The sequence below is a fragment of the Arachis hypogaea genome, chromosome 11 (assembly GCF_003086295.3).
Source record: "Arachis hypogaea cultivar Tifrunner chromosome 11, arahy.Tifrunner.gnm2.J5K5, whole genome shotgun sequence".
NCBI lineage: Eukaryota > Viridiplantae > Streptophyta > Magnoliopsida > Fabales > Fabaceae > Arachis > Arachis hypogaea.
In genome coordinates, this window is record NC_092046.1 from 42,032,837 (window position 1) to 42,055,161 (window position 22,325).

A 22,325-nucleotide genomic window follows, 5' to 3' on the forward strand; every position below is an offset into this window, starting at 1 on the left:
CAAGACATTGATTCCCAATAAAGAATTCAATGCTATCATTCAAAGGAAATTGCCCGAAAAGTTGAAAGATCCAGGGAGCTTCCATATTCCATGCACCATTGGAGAAGTCACCATTGGAAAAGCACTTTGTGATCTAGGAGCAAGCATCAATTTGATGCCACAATCTATGATGAAGAGGTTGCAAATTGAAGAAGTAAAGGCTACAAGAATATCCATCCAGCTAGCTAACAAATCAATAAAAGTTTCCCATGGAGTGGTAGAAAACCTATTGATCAAAATGGGGAAAATGATCTTCTCTGCAAACTTTGTGATCCTTGACATAAAAGAAGATGAGAATGATTTCATAATCTTAGGAAGACTACAAAAACATCGGCAGATGGGGGCGCCTTTTTAGAAGCAGTTTTTTAATCAGCCGCTATCTACCAATTTATGGCGGTTTATGCAGCGATTTTGGGAAAAGCTGCAATACATTTTATTTTTTTCGTAGCTTCACCCATTTATTTTCCTAAATCTCACTCTCATTTTGTGTTTACTCTAACAATTACCAAAGTTCTCTCTCTCCAAATTCCATCATCGTCTTTACTGTAGTGTCGCAATCTCCCAATGTCGTTCTCTTTATGCCTTTTTCCTCTGCTTCCTCTGCTCTGCCAGATCTGCTCGTTGTCTCCTCTACATTATGCATGAGCATCTTGCGAGCATTACCTCCAACCTCCATCACTGCCCATTGCAAGGTCTTCTCCTTCTCCTTTTCTTTATTTATTTGGAATTTCATTTATTTTTCCTTTTTGGCTAGGTTTTCATGTTTTTACAAGAGGATAAGCTCCCATTACCCATTCTAAACGATGCTTCTATCCCAGATCTGCTCGCTACTCGTGCTTCCATTCTTTTGCGCTTTGGTGCACGGAATTGTGATCACACTTTTCACAACTCTGCACAACTAACCAGCAAGTGCACTGGGTCATCCAAGTAATACCTTACGTGAGTAAGGGTCGATCCCACGGAGATTGTCAGCTTGAAGCAAGCTATGGTCATCCTGTAAATCTTAGTCAGGCAGATTCAAATGGTTATGAGGTTTTGATAATTAAAAGATAAATAAAACATAAATTAAAATAAAGATACTTATGTAATTCATTGGTGGGAATTTCAGATAAGCATTTGGAGATGCTTTGTTACTTCTGAACCTCTGCTTTCCTACTCTCTTCATCCAGTCATGCGTGCTCCCTTCCATGGAAAGCTGTATGATCCTCTCGGATGAAAAATACCAGGTACGGTTTCTGCACGGCTAATCAACTGCCAGATTTTCCGTCTCGGATGAAAAATACCAGGGACAGCTACCGCACGGCTATTCATCTGTCGGTTCTCACTAGCATCGGAATAGGATCTCTGTATCCTTTTGCACACTGTCACTGCACCCAACATTTGCGAGTTTGAAGCTCGTCACAGTCATCCCTTCCCAGATCCTACTCGGAATACCACATACAAGGTTTAGACTTTCCGGATCTCAGAAATGCTGCCAATTGGTTCTAGCCTATACCACAAAGGTTCTAATCTCACAGATTTGGATGCTCTGTTGTCAGGAGAAGCGATGCAAATCGTGGATTAGAGAGCCAAGAGAATATACTCTGGCTGTCGTCCAATGACTACATTGAACATCATGTAGACCGCTTGTGGTTGTCAGGCACGCGGATCTTAGCTAAGCGAGTAACGAAGATATTGGGTGATTATCACGGGTCACCTCTTCATTCTAACTTAACTGAATTAAGTACGAGAGTATATCTTGGAGAAGAAGTAAGCGTGAATTGAAAGAGAAACAATAGTACTTGCATTAATTCATGAAGAACAGCAGAGCTCCGCACCTTAATCTATGAGGTGTAGAAACTCCAGCGTAGAAAATACATAAGAGAAAAAGGTCTAGGTATGGCCGTGTGGCTAGCCTCCAATGTCTAAGGACTAAACGTCCAGAGATGTGAATACAATAGTAAAAAGTGCTATTTATACTAAACTAGTTACTAGGGATTACAGAAAATAAGTAACTAAGTGCAAATAGTGTAGAAATCCACTTTCGGGGCCCACTTGGTGTGTGCTTGGGCTGAGCATTGAGCTTTACACATACATAGGCCATTTCTAGAGTTAAACGCCAGCTTGGATGCCAGTTTGGGCGTTTAACTCTAGTTTTGGTGCCAGTTCTAGCGTTTTACGCCAGAAAAAGGTCTCTGGCTGGCGTTTTACGCCAGTTTGGGCCATCAAATATCGGGCAAAGTATGGACTATTATATATTGCTGGAAGGCCCAAGATGTCGACTTTCCAAAGCAATTGAGAGCGTGCCAATTGGGCTTCTGTAGCTCCAGAAAATCCACTTCGAGTGCAGGAGGGTCAGAATCCAACAGCATCTGCAGTCCTTTCTCACCCTCTGAAATAGACTTTTGCTTAGATGCCTCAATTTCAGCAAGAAAATACCTGAAATTACAGAAAAATACACAAACTCATAGTAAAGTCCAGAAATGTGATTTTTGCATAAAAACTAATAAAAATATAATAAAAATTAACTAAAACATACTAAAAACTATGTAAAAACAATGCCAAAAAGGTATAAATTATCCGCTCATGACGCTGCTCTTTCACTTCTGGTTTTCTTATGCCACTTGGTTGAGATTATGCCTTCTTTTAATTTGGTTCAAATTTCTCTCCCTATTATTTGGTTCTAATACGTCCCTTTTTCTTTTTGATTTGGTTTCAATTTTCTCCTTTATTTTGTTTTTGTTCTGTGACCTTGATTTCTATTGCCACTTCTTACAAAAAAATGATAATGATGTGATTTTTATTATGTTTTTTTGTTGTTACAGGTTTTATGTAGTATTGGTGCACTCTTAAAATATGCTGCTGATTTACGGATCAAATAATGGTATTGTATTGTTAAGATATTGTTGTTGATTCATGGATGTTATCGTTTATTATAGTGTGTGTTTGTTTATATTGGGTTTGGTTTATACTTTGTTGTCGCACACTTGTAATTTGAAGTGTTGTATGCTCTTGATTTGGTGTCCTTTTACATTTTGAACCTTTGGGGTCCCCTTCATAGAAGTATGGATTGCTATTTATATAAGAAGTTAAGAACTATAAAAGGGATAAATGCGTAGCAGCGAACATTATAGTTTGCATAATTTTCTATACTCATTTTATTTGGTATTAATACATATTAATACATCATGATGACATAAGCTATAGGTGATGCCATATACATAGGTGAAGTTTTCATTTACTTCTTCGAATTCTCTATTCCACTAGATAACAGAATAAATTGGTGGCAAAGAAAACTTAGAAGTAGTTACATAAAGTATAGAAGAATTAGCAGTTGACTAGACCTGGTTGATGGTATTAGAAGGTGGGAATTGACAAGTTCTAACATAATTTAAGGTTAGGTAACGGTGTCTTCATTCTTTCTAACATGCACTATGTATCATAATCAGTTGTATGGTTTTCGAGGAGCAACCATACGCCTCCTATCATCGATACCAGCACATGAACACGTTGGATAGTAATATCACTTAACCTTGAACAATCTCTTCACATTCCTAGTCCCAAACTTCTTTGCCTTTTTCCCTTTTATATTTATCCTTAGTTCTTTTCCAGGTTTAGCAATCGGAGTTTCCTAATTACAACGGAATTAGGAAATTGTTTTTATTATTTTTTGTCTTCATTATCTCTTTCTTTTTTTGAATGATTAGAACTCAAGAAGATAACAAATACCAAGGGAAAGTGCTTACAGAATTTAAGTTGTTAGCAGTGTTTTGAAATTGCGATTATGGCGGTGCCATAACATTATTGCATGGTGGATTTTGACCTTGCCGCCATATAATGGTCGCCGCAACGTGGTTTTCACGGCGGGAGAAATGGTAGCCGCAATTGCGGTGACGCCATGGCAGAACGCCATGTAAATGGCGGAAATTACGGGATTTTTTGGATTGGTAAAAAAAATCTAAGGGTGTTTTGGGTAAATTAGGAAATCTAAGTGTTCCGAGGGTTACCTGAAACTGAAGATCGATCTCACATGAGATCTGCTGTGGTTACCGGAGCTGTTGTGTCTGACATGTTGGATCTGGTGGTGCCGCTGATCCTTGGTCACCGGAGGGTGGTGGTACCTGCAAGAGACTCCGATGCTTAAGTTAGCATGGGCTTTAAGCAGGGTTTTTGTGTAGAATCAGAGTATGAGTTATACCTGGGTGCTCTAGTGTATTTATAGTAGTGTAGAGTGACCTTCCCATGAGATAAGATAGTTATCTTATCTTATCTTTTTAGGGGAACTGCCTTATCTTTCTTGGCTTTGTCGCCTTTAGAATGGGCTTTGCTTCTTTTGTTTGGGCTTGCTTGGGCCTCTATGGTGATTTGGCCGAACTCTTTTAGTAAGAGGTTGGTGGCGACCGTCCTGAAGAGGTCGGTCACTCGTGTCTTTAGCCAGCCCGGGTCGCATAGCTCGACCCAGGGTATGAACAGTGCCCCTGCTTGGACTCGATCTTTCCCTTAAGGTCGTATCTTTATACTTTGACCCTTTGAGGAAGTTGAGCTCGAGCATTTTGTCTTCAGTTGATCTCCCGTATAACTCCTACTGGGACTCCTTGAATCCGAGGCATTTTTCTTTTTAATTGCAGCGCGCATTGCGCTTTCTTGGGAACGTGCGAGGGTTAAAAAACTCATTAATTTCCCTTCGCCATTTCCTCTCTTCCCTCTTTTGTATTTCATTTTGAATTTCAAAGAGTCATTCTTCCGTTTCTTCTCTCCTTCCTCTTCGCTTTTTGTTTGTTACTTTGCTGTAGCGCTTCATTCTCTTGTTTTCATGCTTCTAAGCCTTCTATATTCTTTGTTTCCAAGCGATTGTTTGGCGCGGATTTTGTCATTCTTTGGCCTCGAGCAGCTCGTGTTTTCTCCTCAGCAGGTTGGTTTTTCTTCCTTTTACTTTTGATATTTGTTTCTTCTGTATGCCTTCACTGTAAAGTTTTGATTTTTACTTGAGTTTGCCTTGAAAAAGTTTGAATCTTTCTGAAAAAAGATTGCATCTTTGCATCTTGATCGTTGTTGTGTGTTTTTTCCCTGCCACTCCTGCTTGAGGAAAATGTACGCCTTTTGGTAGTTTTGCCTTTCGTATGACTTTTTGCTTGTCGCTGTTTCTGTCTCCTTTCATCCTTGCATGACATCTTCTTGCCCAAAGTTTTAGTTTTTGTTGAATTGTTGGTAGAAAAGGGGTTGTAGCTTTCTTGATTATTTTTATTGATGATGATGGCTTTCTTGCTGCTTGTATGGAGTGGTGTTACTAGGAAAGGATTGATCTCTTTGTGTTTTCTATTGAGAGTTGTTAGGGCATAGACTGTCGACTTTTCCTTTTTCTGGCGTTCTTGCCTTGTTGTTGCCTCCAAAGGGTGCCCCTGGACTTTAGTGTGAGTCCTGGGGTCTCCCTTTTACTGTCGAATCTGATACTTGCTGTTTACTTTTATTTGTCCGAGTTGTTTGGTAGTAATCCAATTTTTATTTTTTCTTACTGTAGGAATAGTTGGCCTATGTCTTCCCACAAAAATATTGTTGAGATGTCTACTAAGATTCCTGACGGCATGTCTGACTGGCTAGACTCCATAGTTTTAATGTGTTACTGTGGATGACCCCGAGTACTATGTGCGACTTAGGAAGTTTCATAGAATTTATAGTAATAGGGATGAGGAGAAAAATTATGAGTTGGTACCGCCTGACCCTGAGGAGAGGGTTAGTTTTCCTCCCTTGACTCAAGGGGAACGACCCTTTTTCTATGCTTATGACAACTTTTTTAGTCAATTGAATATCACCATCCCTTTTATGGCTTTCGAGACTGACCTGTTGTGGTCTTGCAATGTAGCCCCTTCCCAACCCCATTCAAACTCATGGGGTTTCATTAAAATTTTTCAACTATTGTGCCAGGAATTGGGAGTCCGACCTACCCAAACTCTTTTCCCATATCTTTTTGTTTTGACAAAGCCTAGGGTAGCTAAGAAGAAAGCCTCTTGGATTTCTTTCAGAGCTTCTCAAGAGAAGAAAGTATTTTCCATGTATGATGAGTCTTTTTGCGACTTCAAGAACTATTACTTCAAGGTCCGAGCTGTTGAGGGAGCTCGGCCCTTCTTTTTAGATGAAAATAATGAACCACCTTCCCTTTATCGTGGCAAAAGAATCCAGTAGTAACTAAGTACTTGATAATGAGAAAATTATCGTGTCAGGTCGTCTCCCAAATAAGAATTAACCGAAGTATTTAAACCTCGAGTCGTCTCACAAGGAATTGCAATGAAGTGATCAATTATTGGCTATGAAAATGCAAGGGGGGTTTGATTTTATAGTTTGACAAGAAAAGTAACCAACAAGAAAGTAAATGGTAAGAACTAATAAAATAAAGAAAAAGAACTCTTGGCTAGACATAGGTAATTGAGATCACCATCCTTGTCTACAAATCCTACATTGATAATTATGATGGGCCAACCTATTAAGTCTACCTCCAAAAGCTTTAAGTACGTAATATCTACTCCTAAGCTAGAAGTACGTTAAATAGGCTTGATCACATCAACCCATAAGTCCCAACCTATCTACAAATTAGATTAGTAGTGGGTTAGTGTCAATGGGTATCAAATTGATCATCAAGGGTTCTCAAATCACCAATTCAATGAGACCCAATGACTCAAGGTCACTCAATTTCCTTAGCCTAGGCCAAGAGTAAAGAAAACTACTCAAAAACTAGTGGAAGCATTTTAACAAACACCTAGAGTGCAAGAAAAGTAAACATCACCAAATGCAAGAATTAAAGAAACCCATAACTAACATAAGCAAGAAATCAATAATAACAACTAAGATAAGCAATAAAAGAGCATGGAAACATAGAATTGCATTAAAAGGAAATTGAAATCAACAAGGGTTCATAGACATAAAAGAGGACAAAATAAAGGAAATGACAAGTAAAACTAGAAGAATAGAGATGTGACAACAAGAAATTAAAAGGAAAAACTAAATCAAAACAAGAATTGAAAGTTGAATTTAAGAGAGATTAACCTAACTTTACCCTAATTTCTATCCTAAGTCTAGAGAGAGGAGAGAGCCTCTCTCTAGAATTTTACCCTAAAACATGATGAAGTTAAACTATGACTACTTGGTTCCTTCCCCCTCAATTCTTGGGTTCAATAGCATCAGAAATGAGTTGGATTGGGCCCAAAATGAGCTAGAAATCGCTGGCAACATTTTCTTCAAAATGACCCACGCTGATCCACCGACGCGTACGTGTTCATGATGCATATGCGTCTTTAAACGGCAGGTAACTATGGCATATTTTATATCATTTTGAAGTCCCGGATGTTAGCTTTCAAACTCAACTAGAACCGTCTCATTTGGACCTCTGTAGCTCAAGTTATGATCGATTAAGTAGGAAGAGGTCAGGCTTGACAACTTTGTGACTCCTTCATTTCTTCATGAGTTCTCCCACTTTGCATGCTTTTCCTTCATTCCTTCAATCCAATCTTTGCCTTCTAAACCTGAAATCACTTAACAAACATATCAAGGCATCGAATGGAATTAAAGTGAATTAAATTTAGCTATTTTTAGACCTAAAAAGCATGTTTTCACACTTAAGCACAAATTCAGGGAGAATTACAAAACCATGCTATTTCATTGAATAAATGTGAGAAAAGTTGATAAACTCCCCTAAATTAAGTACAAGATAAACCACAAAATCAAGGTTTATCAAACTTTCCCATACTTAAACCAAGCATGTCCTCATGCTAAGAATAAAGAAGGCCAAGAACAGGGGTATGAACATTTATTCAATCCACAGAAACTATATGCAACCTATCTAAATGAATGCAACTAAATGCAAAATGATTCTATCTACTTGGTTAAAAGTAAATCAATCTCCAAGAACATATATAAGCAAGTGGGGCAAAGGTCATATGACGACTCACAAACTCTACCAATTCAAATATCAAAATGATGTTCAAATAGACTTGCAAGAAGAAAGCTCGTGAAAGCCGAAAACAAGGAATTGAGCATCGAACCCTCACCGAAAGTGTATCCGCTCTAGTCGCTCAAGTGTATAGGGTTGATCACTCAATTCTCTTCTACTCATGCTTTCCAAGATTTGTTTTTCATCTAACAATCAACAATTATTCAATGCATGCATACATTCATCATGAGGACTTATTCATAGGTTGTAATGGGGCTAGGGTAAAGGTAGGGATGTATATGGTCAAGTAAGCTTGAAATTTGAATCTTTGATTAACCTAAGATCTCACCAAACATATAACAACCTATATAATTCTAATACAATACCTAGCTACCCATGATTCCCACTTTTTCACAAACTCATGCATTCTCTTTAATTCACATCCCATATGCATTGTTATTATTACTTTGCTTTGGGGCATTTTTGTTCCCTTTTTATTGTATTTTTCTTTTTTTTATATATATTTTTGTTTCTTTTATTTTTCTATTTCTTTTTCTACATTTTTTTCCATATTTTTTTCAAAAGTATGTACAAACGTATCAATGCATATGGTTTTACATATTTAATGCATAAGCATGTACCCAATTCCCAAAAATCTTCAACAAAAATACAAAAACACACTTTCCTCTCAACCAATGTCCCAAGTTTCCCATACTCAAATGAAACACACTCTCACTAGCTGATGAGCAGATAATTTATATCGCTTTTTGGCATTGTTTTTAGTATGTTTTTAGAATATTTTAGTTAGTTTTTATTATGTTTTTATTAGTTTTTAAATAAAAATCACATTTCTGGACTTTACTATGAGTTTGTGTGTTTTTTTGTGATTTCAGGTATTTTCTGGCTGAAATTGAGGGACTTGAGCAAAAATCTGATTCAGAGGCTGAAAAAGGACTGCAGATGCTGTTGGATTCTGACCTCCCTGCACTCGAAGTGGATTTTCTGGAGCTACAGAAGCCCAATTGGCGTGCTCTCAATTGCGTTGGAACGTAGACATCTTGGGCTTTCCAGAAATATATAATAGTTCATACTTTGCCCGAGATTTGATGGCCCAAATCGGCGTTTCAAATTAGCATAAAAATTCTAGCGTCAAAAGTCAAAATGCCAGAACTGGCATAAAAGCTGGAGTTAAACGCCCAAACTGGCACAAAAGCTGGCGTTTAACTCCAAGAGAAGCCTCTGCACGTGAAAGCTTCAACGCTCAGCCCAAGCACACACCAAGTGGGCCCGGAGAAGATTTCTGCATTAATTACTTATTTCTGTAACCCTAGGCTACTAGTTCTCTATAAATAGGACCTTTTACTATTGTATTTTAGTCTTGTCTTGGTTCTTTTGGTTCCCCCTCTGGGGCCGAAGCCAATGAACACCATTATCACTTTTGTATTTTCAATGGTGGAGTTTTTACACACCATAGATTAAGGTGTGGAGCTATGCTATTCTTCATGAATTAATGCAAAGTACTATTGTTTTTCTATTCAACTCAAGCTTATTTCTTCTCTAAGATATACACTCGTTCTTCAACCTGAAGAAGGTGATATTCCGTGATACTCATCATCATTCTCACCTATGAACGCGTTCATAACAACCACTTCCGTTCTACTTGCAATAGCTTGAGTGCGTATCTCTTAGCCTCCTGGTTCATGACGCATGGTTGCCTCGCCTGACAACCGAGCCTTCCATTCCATGAGATCAGAGTCTTTGTGGTATAGGCTAGAATCAATTGGCAGCATTCTTGAGATCTGGAAAGTCTAAACCTTGTCTGTGGTATTCCGAGTAGGATCTGGAAAGAAATGACTGTGACGAGCTTCAAACTCGCGAGTGTTGGGCGTAGTGACAGACACAAAAGGATCAATGGATCCTATTCCAACATGATCGAGAACCAACAGCTGATTATCCGTGCCGTGACAGCGCATTTGGATCATTTTGACTGAGAGGACGGGAGGTAGCCATTGACAACGGTGAAACCCAACATAAGCTTGCCATGGAAAGGAGTATGAATGATTGGAAGAAGGCAATAGGAAAGCAGAGGTTCAGAAGGAACAAAGCATCTTCATACGCTTATCTAAAATTCTCACCAATAAATTACATAAGTATCTCTATCTTATTTTATGTTTTATTTATATTTTAATTATCTTAAACTCCATAACCATTTGAATCCGCCTGACTGAGATTTACAAGATGACCATAGCTTGCTTCAAGCCGACAATCTCCGTGGGATCGACCCTTACTCATGTAAGGTTTATTACTTGGACGACCCAGTGCACTTGCTAGTTAGTTGTGCGGAGTTGTGATAAAGAGTTGAGATTACAATTGTGCGTACCAGGTTGTTGGTGCCATTGATGATCACAATTTCATGCACCAAGTTTTTGGCGCCGTTGCCGGGGATTGTTCGAGTTTGGACAACTGACGGTTCATCTTGTTGCTCAGATTAGGTAATTTTATTTTATGTTTAAGCTTTTTACTTTTTATTTTCGAAATATCTCAAAAAAAAAATAAATTATTCTATGCCTTCAGAATTTTTAAGTATGAATTCTAGAGTTTCAGATGATGCTTTTATCATCACCGGAGCCAGTTGAGTCCCATCAATTTGGCTGTTGTATGTAATGTCCTACTGAAGCTTGTTCAGCCTTGTCTAATCTCTTTAGACTAAAGCTTTAGACTAACATTGCATGATTTTTGGGATTCTTATTAAAAATTTTGAATTTCTTTATTTTCTTTTTCAAGTTAATTTTTGAAAAATACCAAAAAAATCAATAAAATCATAAAAACCAAAAATATTTTGTATTTTCTGTTTGATTCTTGTGTCAATTTTTAAGTTTGGTGTCAATTTCGTCTTTTTAACTTTTTTTAAAAATTTTTGAAAATTCATGCATGTGTTCTTCATGATCTTCAAGTTGTTCTTGATGATTTTATATGTTTGATCTTTAATTTTTATTGTTTTGTGTCTTTTCTTGTTTTTCATATGCATTTTAGATTTATTAGAGTCTAAACATTGAAAATTTCTAAGTTGGTGTCTTGCATGTTTTTCTTTTCTCAAAAAATTTTCAAAAATAAGTTATTGGTGTTCATCTTGACATTCTAAGTGTTCTTGCATGCATTATTAGTTTTGATCTTAAATTTTTATATTTTGCATCATTTAGTTGTTTTTCTCTCTCCTCATTAAAAAGTCAAAAATAAAAAAAATATATCTTTCCTTATTTTACTCATAAATTTTAATTTAAAAATTCTATCTTTTCAAATCTTTTTCAAAATCAAATCTTTTTCAATTTTCTTTTTATATTTTCGAATTCTTGCTTAAAATTTTTCAAAATCTTTTTCATTTTTCCTTTAATGCTTTTCGAAAATTTTAAAAATTGATTTTCAAAATCTTTTCCTTATTTTGCTTCATAATTTTCGAAATTACTACAAGCATTTAATGTTTTAATTCAAAAAATTTTCAAGTTGTTACTTGCCTATTAAGAAAGGTTCAATCTTTAAATTTTAAAATCATATCTTTTAGTTTCTTATTAGTCAAGTAATCAACTTTAATTTTCAAAATCAAATCTTTTTAATTTCCTTTTCAAATCTTTTTCAAAATAATTTCAATCATTTCAATCATATCTTTTTCAAAAATCAATTTTCAAAATCTTTTCTAACTTTCTATCTTTTCAAATTTGATTTTCAAATATTTTTTCAATTAATTACCTGACTTTCTGTTTGATTTTAAAAATTTTTTATTTCAATCATATCTTTTTCAAAACCACCTAACTAATTTTCTCTCTCTAATTTTCGAAAACTCCGTCCCCCTTTTTCAAAATTCTTTTTTATTAACTAATTGTTTTAAATTTTAATTTTTTTTTTAATTTTTGAATTCTAATTAATATTTAAAATAAAAACAAAAATATTTTTATTTTATTTTAATTAATTTTCGAATTTTTCTCTTCTCCTTCTTCTATTTTCCTCTTCTTCTACTCACATAAAGGAATCTCTATACTGTGACATAGAGGATTCTATACTTTCTTGTTCTCTTCTCTTTCATATGAGCAGGAACAAGGACAAAGGTATTCTTGTTGAAGTTGATCCTGAACTTGAAAGGACTCTTAAGAGGAAACTAAGAGAAGCTAAAGTACAATACTCTGAAGAGGACCTAACTGAAATTTTTGAAACAGAGAAAACAACTATGGCCGAACCCAACAACAACAATGCAAGGAAGGTGCTTGGTGATTTCACTACACTAACTTCCAATTTCTATGGAAGAAGCATCTCAATTCATGCCATTGGAGCAAACAACTTTGAGCTTAAGCCTCAATTAGTTTCTCTAATGCAACAGAATTGCATGTTTCATGGACTTCCATTGGAAGATCCCCATCAGTTCTTATCTGAATTCTTGCAAATCTGTGATACTGTCAAGACCAATGGAGTTGATCCCGAGGTCTACAGGCTTATGCTTTTTCCTTTTTCTATGAGAGACAGAGCTAGAACATGGTTGGATTCATAACCTAAGGAAAGCCTAAACTCTTGGGAAAAGCTGGTCAGTGCTTTCCTGGCCAAATTCTTTCCACCTTAAAAAATGAGCAAGCTTAGATTGGAAATCCAAACCTTCAGACAGAAGGAAGGTGAGTCCCTCTATGAAGCTTGGGAAAGATATAAGCAATTGATCAAAAGGTGTCTTACTGACATGCTTCCAGAATGGAGCATCATATGTATATTCTATGATGGTCTATCTGAGTTGTCAAAAATGTCATTGGACTATTCTGCAGGAGGATCTCTTCATCTGAAAACCCCTGCAGAAGCTCAGGAACTTATTGAAATGGTTGCAAATAACCAGTTCATGTACACCTCTGAGAGGAATCCTGTGAACAATGGGATGCCTCAGAAGAAGAGAGTTCTTGAAATTGATACTCTGAATGCCATATTGGCTTAGAACAAAATATTGACTCAGCAAGTCAATATGATTTCTTAGAGTCTGAATGGATTACAAGCTGAATCCAACAGTACTAAAGAAGCATCTTCTGAAGAAGAAGCTTGTGATCCTGAGAATCCTGCAATGGTAGAGGTGAATTACATGGGAGAACCCTATGGAAACACCTATAATCCTTCATGGAGAAATCTTCCTAATCTCTCATGGAAGGATCAACAGAAGCCTCAACAAGGCTTCAACAATAATGGTGGAAGAAATAGGTTTAGCAATAGCAAGCCTTTCCATCATCTTCTCAGCACCAGACAGAGAATTCTGAACAGAGCCATTCTGGCCTAGCAACCAGAGTCTCTGATCTATCTAAGACCACACTAAGTTTCATGAATGAAACAAGGTCCTCCATTAGATATTTGGAGGCACAGGTGGGTCAGCTGAGTAAGAAGATTACTGAAACTCCTCCTAGTACTCTCCCAAGCAATACAGAAGAGAATCCCAAAACAGAGTGCAAGGCCATAACCTTACTTGGTGTGGCTGAACTTGGAGAGAGTGAAAAGGCAGTGATTCCCAGTGAGGAAGACCTCAGGGAACGTCCATTGAACAGTAAGGAGTTCCCCTTTGAGGAACCAAAGGAATCTGAGGCTCATACAGAAACCATAGAGATTCCTTTGAACTTCCTGTTACCATTCATGAGCTCTGATATATATTCCTCCTTTAAAGAGGATGAAGATGTCACTGAAGAGCAAGTTGCTAAGTACCTTGGAAGACCCTTCCTAGCCACAGCAAAAGTTGTGATTAATGTTGATAGAGGAGAATTGGTCCTTCAATTGAATGGGGACTACCTTGTGTTTAAGGCTCAAGGATCTCCTTCTGTAACCATGGAGAGGAAGCATGAAAAGCTTCTCTTAATACAGAGTCAAACAAAACCCCCACAACCAAACTCTAAATTTGGTGTTGAGAGGCCCCAACCCTGCTCTGATTATCTGTGAGGCTCCATGAGAGCTCACTGTCAAGCTATTGACATTAAAGAAGCGCTTGTTGGGAGGCAACCTAATTTTATTTAATTATATCTATTTATTCTCCATTGCCATTTTATGTTTTCTGTAGGTTGATGATCATGCGAAGTCACAAAAACAACTGAAAAAGAAAAAACAGAATGAAAAACAGTATTAAAAACAGCACACCCTGGAGGAGAAGCTTACTGGCGTTTAAACGCCAATAAGAGTAGCAGAATGGGTGTTAAACGCCCAGTCTGGCACCATTCTGGGCGTTTAATACCAGAAATGGGCACCAGACTGGCGTTTAACGCCAGAAAGGGGCACATAGCTGGCGTTTAACGCCAGAATTGCACTCTAAGGGCGTTTTGCACGCCTAATTGGTGCAGGGATGAGAAATCCTTGACACCTCAGGATCTGTGGACCCTACAGGATCCTCACCAACCTCATTTCATTCTCTCTCACTTCTTCACACATTTTCATAATACTCTTCCCCAAATAACCTCCACCAATCACCTCCATTACTCCTCCAAAACCATTACACAACCCACCTACACCCACCCACTCAAATTCAAACCATCACTCCTTCCTTTTCCACATCATAACCACCTAAAACCCCCTTGGCCAAACAATTTACACACCTCCATCTCCTCCATCTCTTCTTTTTCTCCTCCTTTCTTTATTCTTTTGCTTGAGGACGAGCAAACCTTTTAAGTTTGGTGGAAAAGCTCAGCTTTTTTTGTTTTTCCATAACCATTTATGGCACCTAAGGCCAGAGAAACCTCTAGAAAGAGGAAATGAAAGGCAATTGCTTCCACCTTCGAGTCATGGGAGATGGAGAGATTCATCTCAAAGGTCCATCAAGACCACTTCTATGAAGTTGTGGCCAAGACTCCTCATTGAAGAGGACAAGCCCATCACTAAGAAAAGGATGGAGCAAACAAGAGAGCCCACTCGTGGACCTCAATAGGAGCATGAGGAAATTCCTCATCACGAAATCCCTGAGATGCCTCAAGGGATGTATTTTCCTCCACAAAACTATTGGGACCAAATCAACGCCTCCCTAGGAGAATTAAGTTCCAACATAGGAAAACTAAGGGTGGAGCACCAAGAGCATTCCATCCTCCTCCATGAAATTAGAGAAGACCAAAAAGTCATGAGGGAGGAGCAACAAAGGCAAGGAAGAGACATTGAGGAGCTCAAGCACTCCATAAGATCTTCAGAAGGAAGAACAAGCCGCCATCACTAAGGTGGACCCGTTCTTTAATTTCCTTGTTCTTATTTTTCTGTTTTTCGAATTATATGCTTTATGTTCTATCTATGTTTGTGTCTTTATTACATGCTCATTAGTGTCTTAGTGTCTATGTCTTAAAGCTATGAATGTCCTATGAATCCATCACCTTTCTTAAAAGAAAAATATTTTAATCACAAAAGAACAAGAAGTACATGATTTTGAATTCATCCTTGAAACTAGTTTAATTATTTTGATGTGGTGACAATACTTTTTGTTTTCTGAATGAATACTTGAACAGTGCATATTTTTTGAATTTGTTGTTTATGAATGTTAAAATTGTTGGCTCTTGAAAGAGTAATAAAAAAGGAGAAATGTTATTGATAATCTGAAAAATCATAAAATTGATTATTGAAGCAAGAAAAAGCAGTGAAAAGCTTGCAGAAAAAAAAGAAAAAAATGGCGAAAAAAATAAAAGAAAGAAAGAAAAAGAAAAAAGCAAGCAGAAAAAGCTAATAGCCCTTTAAACCAAAAGGCAAGGGTAAAATAAAAAGGATCCAAGGCTTTGAGCATCAGTGGATAGGAGGGCCCAAAGGAATAAAATCCTAGCCTAGGTGGCTAAACCAAGCTGTCCCTAACCATGTGCTTGTGGCGTGAAGGTGTCAAGTAAAAACTTGAGATTGAGCGGTTAAAGCACTACAAGAAAAATACTCATTCAGCCACACTTTTTTTAAGCTACATTCAAAAAGCGTAGCCTATTCATAGAATAGGCTACGCTTTTCTTCGTGTTGCCTTTTTATAAGAGAAAAGGATACACAAATACGGCATCATTTAAAAAGCGTAGCCTTAGGTATTATAGAAATCACTTATAAAGCGTAGCCGTAGGTTGATATCTATAGGTTCATTTTTCGTATCAAAGGAGACACTTTTAAAGAGTAGCCTATTTGTTAAGTTTTGGATGCGTTTTAAAAGTGATGCCTAATGTATCTAGAGCAAAAAACTTAACACTTAGTAATTTTTTTCCTCTTTTTCCTGAAGGCAAACTGATGACACTTAGTAAAATTTTTGTCCATTCCCTCCAAATCTCACTCACCTCCAAAGCACCTTCATCCACTTTCATAAACCCTCGTCGCCCCCCATTCCCTCCAAAGTCACCATCGCGAAGTAGAAACCCTGCCTGCCTCCAAAGCTCACCTTCGCCACGCACCCTTTCACACACACACACCCAGATTCAGAATGAGTGAACCAGAGGGAGGAGAGGAGGAAGACAGAGATGAGAGCACGAGCAAGAGACCAGAGAGTAAGAGGGGGTCACCGCTGCAACGCCGCTGCAGCCGCTGCCATCGCCGTCGTGGAGGAGGGAGTCCGGAGGAGGGAGAGGACGAAGATGCGATGCGAGAAAGAAGGAGGTTGTTTCGCCGTGCATTGTCGTCGCTCCTGGGGTCAATTGAAGCCGCCGCCGCTGCTAGGGCTTGCCGTGTTCCTGTCCTCACTTTCGGCTTCTACGATTACTTCCTGTTTGTACTCCCAACCCCTCTCTCTCTCCAACTTTCATTTCATTCTCATTTCAATTTCAATTTCGATGTCTCTGTAGGCGTTTCATTGGTGGCGTTTTTGACGCCAAGGGTGCAGATGCAATTCTCTCTTTTGAAAAGTTCTGCTGCAATCTCCCCAGACCTCTTCTTCAGGTTCTGGTTTCTATTTGGATTAGTTTTCTCAATTCGATTTTGATCCATCTGCTAATTAATTGGGTTGATTAATACCAGATCATATATCTCGCCATAATCAGTTCAACATATTATTTCATTGTAAAATCATGTTTAACAGATCATATATGATTAATGTGAATGAAGAACACTAGGTTGAGTTTAATTGAATTGAATCATGGATAAGAGCATGTTAGCTGGTTTGGAATCACTTCCAGAAGCTTATCAGCAAAGAATGGCGTCCATGATGGAACAAGTTCAAATCCGTGATAGGTACCTCCTCTTCACTCTATCTGTTAACTAATTTCATGTGTTTTGAGTTGAGCTTCATGTTCCTAAATATTCCTATCATTGAATTCAGTATTTCAAAGTTTGGTCTTTCTCCGAGACTGTGCCAACTGGAGTTAAAATTTGAGTGAAGCAAAAGGAACATATTTTTAAGTGTTTATTCATCTCCTTCAAGTCAATTTCTTAGAATTTTCATGTATTACACTGATCTAATGATCTGCATTTGCTTTTGCTAACTTTGCCAATCCACTATGCTTTCTTTACTCTCTTGATTTATTACACTGATCTAATGTTCTCAATATTCTGTAGATTCTATGAAATTTAGCATGAGTAGTTTTTGCGATTTATCCGAAATAGTAAAGTTGAGTAAAGAGTGAAAATTATAACTCTTACCATTGGTATCCATGATTCCATTATCAATGAGCTCTTGCATATTTTCTTGCAAGATAACTTTGCAGCCATGTTGTGCTAATTTATGAGACAAGTGCATTAGAGGGTTCACATGCCCTTGTGCTGGAAATGGAATAACTGGAACATGTTTGAGCTTCATCTTTTCTGGTGTTTTTGATTCTGAGGTTTAGCATTACTCTTTCTTTTAGTTGCATTGTAGCTACTGATTTAAGCTATGTACCTACCTTATTTTAATTTAACTTTTTTGCACAAGACAGCTATAAGAAATGCTTGATTACAAGTAAAGCAAGTTGATTCCTTAGTGCCAAACAGAGTTGGAGTTTTGGTTCCAATTTTAGAGTTGTCTTCAGGGATTATTAAGTAACTTTTTAACTTTGAATTTGCTAGTATATTTCTTATAGGAAGGGCGTCTTTGGGAATTGGGAAGGGTATATTAAATTGTGACTAAAAGGAAACCTTTTTACTAGTATACTTTGTGGCAGGATTTATTGTAATTTTGAATCTCTCAATGATTTTTATTGTTGCTTTATGATGTGGAGGCTGCTGTGAGTTAAGAGATTGGAGTCATTCTCAGGTTTGATTTGCATTTATTTAATTTTCTATAGCGAATGTGATTTCTTTTCAAGTAGGTGCTTCTCTATGTGGATGAGAAGAAAATAGCAACTTGTTTTTCCAATGATTATTATGGTATTTAATTAAACTGATATAATCTGCAATGCAGTTTTTTGTACCTTTGACTATTGTATCAACATGTAGATAACCTCTCTACTGAATCTATTGCTCAGATATTCAGAAAAAAGAAGCCCAAGAAGTAAAACTCAAACTTGTTTACAATTTCATAATTACTAAGGGAGGAATCTATTGCTCAGATAACCTCTCTACTGAATCTGTTGCTCAGATAACCTCTCTTTATGAAGTTTCATGCATTGGAGGAATCATTGCATTTTTTCCTCCTTTTCTGCAACTTTTCTAATAAAACATCATGTGACATTTTCAGGAAAATGAGATATAAATTCAAAATATGTATGATGAAGTTCTATGAAGGGTTAATGCAGATAATTAACTGAAGTGCTGAAGCCAATTTATATCCTGGTGCAATAACTTCGACAGTTAAGTGCTGAAGCTTGGGTAGATATATTCTAATATTTTTTTTGATTATTTTCTTTGCTTCTCACTAAGGACATTATTTTGTGTTATCAACTTCAAATTACAGAGGCAGTTGGATACTTACTTTCTCCTTGCTCACATGTGCTCTGTCAAGCTTAAAGAATGGACGCTTGTCCTGTTTACTTCTATTAAGAAGTTCTAAGGTATGCTTGGATTCATTGACATGATTGCAACAACAACGGTGTTAAAATAAATGGTAAAAATGTAATAGATGATGAAAAATAGAATCCTTAATCATTTTGTTATATATATAATATGAGGTGACAAAAGCAATAACACTGACATGATATAATTATGTTAACTATGTCGAACTGGTACAAGGCTAGAAAACTTGGCTTTTGACCTATCTTACATTCTCTTATAAGTTTTTCATTTTTATCTTTTTTGTGTGTTTTTCTGTTTCATTTTAAAGTTTGTTCCTTTTACTTGATCTCCATGTCTAAAGGCATTACTGTGTTATAGAACTGATTTTTTTGTGGGAAAACTCCCCCCTCCCCATCTTTTTTCCCTGGATCTTATGTGAGCTATGATAGCTCTGTTCAGAAGGGTATTTCAAAAGTTGAGAAGGAAGCCAAGGTAGTATTGATAATGACAAGAGATCACTAGAAACTTACCTGCAATCTTCAGTTAAGAAGTTGAAAGTCTCAATTTTAGGTGTATGAAACAAGATTGAGCTAGTTTTTAAGGATACTATTGTCTCTGCTGAACAGGAATAGAGAAAGAATCTGTGTTGGTTCAATATTCTATTAAGGAATGTCAAACAACGAAAAGGGGTTGCACTCTCCGGAGAGAGATATTGAGAGCTATTTCAAAGAAAAATGATGAAATGATTAAATTAAGAACTAGTTAGCTTTGTCTCAAATTGGTTTAATGAATTTCCATATGAACTGCTTTTTTCCTTGTTTTACAGTTGGTTTATCTTGACATTCTCATGCCACCATTAATATAGAAACGGTAGCAACTTCCAAATTTTTTTGCAGCCTGGTTTATCTATTTTTGTAATTTTTTTGAGGATTTGTTGTTCTGATATTTGGAGTTTTACAATCTTGTGTAATTTCTGCTTCTTACTATGTTAGAGTTTGCTTTGCATTTTGCTTTATTATTTTGCATCTTGCTTTATTAGGGTTTGTAGTTGTTATTAGTGTTATTCTCTCATTGGAAACCAAGTACCAGCAGGTTTGGTAGTTGTTATTAGTGTTATTCTTAAGGAAGCTGGATTACTTTTTTGGGATAAACTGATTATTATGGATTAAATTACATGCTGAATGGCATGCATTTACGATGGATATCATGAAATAATTATTGATATATTGGATGCATGTCTCATTGGCAATGTGATATTGGTTTCATTATTGTTCTCTCTTGCCTTTGGTCACCCCTTTTGCATACAAGACCAGGCTTCTGATGTTGGTGTGCTTCTTGCCGATACTGATGGGATCTTCCACTCAATCAAGGTCTGTTTTTATAACCATTGGTAGAATATGCTTATAGTAAGGATTTGCATCATTATGGTAGTCTCTTTGGACATTTTGATCTGAGAATTAATATATTTATTTTACCATGAGTTGCATCAATTATTGCTGCTGCAATGCCACATGTATAGTTCAGTTGAATAAAGTGTTGTGCATGCTCTGTTCTGTTGTAAATTAGATAGGAAGAAGAATAACTTAATATTATTGATATTGTTATGTTTAGATGAACTTAAATTTATCAATTGTCAATCATGTGCATTATTGTTATGAAAATATTGTGCTGATTTCGATTATCTTTAAATGGGAACAACTACAATTGAGCTAAGTCCAATTCTATCTAATCTGATTTTTAACTTTTCATGAGACATAGTGCACACTATTTTCGAATGCTTATCAGTTATCATTATTTTTTGTTGTTGGTAAGATATGTTGATTGCAACATTCAATTCCTTTGTTCATATGCTTTTGCTGCAGAGTCGATCCGAGCAAGAAAGAGAACCAGATGCGAGCACAAATAAAACTTCTTCCGAGGGAAGCAAGTACACTGTCACAGTAAGTAACTCGTGTTGGCCATTGTCTCTGAGGGAAGCAAGTCACACCACTCGTTTTTTTCAATGAAAAAGAACTAACACTAGTAATTTATTTATTTTACTTTCTCATGATCTATCATATGTGGATTGAGCACTAATAACAAAAAGATAGGAATGACTTTAACATTTTGAATTTGGCTTATTTCTAAGCCAATTAAGGGTAGAAGATAAGCATATATTCTAGGTGTGTTTAGTGGAAAGCTCGTATCTACATTTGTCCTTAGGGAAATTAAAGGCAAAACACCCCATGAAAGTCTCAATGTTGAAAACTAATTAAGTATATCTGAACAATTAATTTATATTTTATATCTGAATTTTTGCCTTGTTAAATAATTATTTTAATTTTTTATTTTTATAATTACAAATGTCATTATAAATATTTTTTTAATTATTTTTCTATATAATTATGCAGGATAATATTGAGGATGATAATAAAGATTAATCTGTTTATGATTGTGGTTTATTGGCTAAGATGGAGTAGTGTTCAGAATGAATATATGTATGCGGTTGACTAATAATTTTAATTAGAAGATATTTATGTAGGATATAATATTTTAATTTAGTTTTCCGTAGAGTATTAGTAGTAAATTCTAAGTGATCTCATGTTTATTTTGATAAAGCTATGCTTAATTTAGTGTGAGATGTATGAATATTCAAAATTAACTTCTATTATAGTATTTTTGGATCATTGTAAATATATATTGTTTACAGATAATTTGTTATTTAGAGAAATTATTTAGTATAATTATGTATTTATTTTTATTTTGTAATATTCAACTCATTTAAATAAAAATGCAGAATTATTATACATGTAATCATATTAACTATTATGTTGTATATATATATATATATATATATATATATATATATATATATATATATATAGAAAAAAAAGACCTAAGGCTACACTTATATACAGTAGCTATAGTATACAAAAGAAAAAAAACGAGACCTAAGGCTACACTTATTTACAGTAGCTATAGTATACAAAAAAAAAGGACCTAAGGCTACGCTTATAAAAGGTAGCTATGGTATACAATGTGGCTACGCTTTACAAGTGATGCAGTAGCGTTGAAAAGCGTAGCCTATTCTGGACAAATGAAAGCTGAAAAGCATAGCCTTTGGTCCTGGACAGCATCACTTGAAAAGCGTAGCCTATTCCTAAACACCAAAAGCGTAGCCCTTGGTGCAGAAAAGCGTAGCCTTTGAGAATAGGCAACGGCCGAATAGGAATCACCCCAAAAAGCGTAGCCGTAGCCTAAGGCATCATTTTTTTTTCACTTTTGGCTACACTTTTCAAGTGTACCTGAATGGGTATTTTTCTTGTAGTGAAGTCGTGGTCCAAAGCAAAAAGAGTGTACTTAAGAGCTTTGGACACCTCTAATTGGGGACTCTAGCAAAGCTGAGTCACAATCTGAAAAGGTTCACCCAGTTATGTGTCTGTGGCATTTATGTATCCGGTGGTAATACTGGAAAACAAAATGCTTAGGGTCACGGCCAAGACTCATAAAGTAGCTGCGTTCAAGAATCAACATACTGAACTAGGAGAATCAATAACACTATCTGAATTCT

At 36.4% G+C, this 22,325-nt stretch overlaps 1 protein-coding gene across 4 annotated transcripts; it reads left to right on the forward strand.

Moving 5' to 3' along the window:
- The first annotated feature begins 16,167 nt into the window (after positions 1-16,167).
- LOC140176517 (uncharacterized) lies at positions 16,168-21,476 on the forward strand. 4 transcript variants are annotated; one of them, XM_072208049.1, is made up of 8 exons: positions 16,168-16,636; positions 16,714-16,807; positions 16,947-17,098; positions 18,522-18,633; positions 18,738-18,834; positions 20,084-20,145; positions 20,638-20,715; positions 21,166-21,476. In XM_072208049.1, the coding sequence occupies exons 1-3, from the start codon at positions 16,356-16,358 to the stop codon at positions 16,959-16,961; spliced, it is 390 nt and encodes a 129-aa protein (XP_072064150.1). In that variant the 5' UTR covers positions 16,168-16,355; the 3' UTR covers positions 16,962-17,098; positions 18,522-18,633; positions 18,738-18,834; positions 20,084-20,145; positions 20,638-20,715; positions 21,166-21,476. The 4 variants fall into 4 exon arrangements, with proteins under 4 accessions (XP_072064150.1, XP_072064153.1, XP_072064152.1 ...); XM_072208050.1 differs by having other exon boundaries at positions 16,207-16,636; positions 16,973-17,098; XM_072208052.1 differs by having other exon boundaries at positions 16,184-16,636; positions 16,714-17,098.
- The last annotated feature ends 849 nt before the right edge of the window (positions 21,477-22,325 follow it).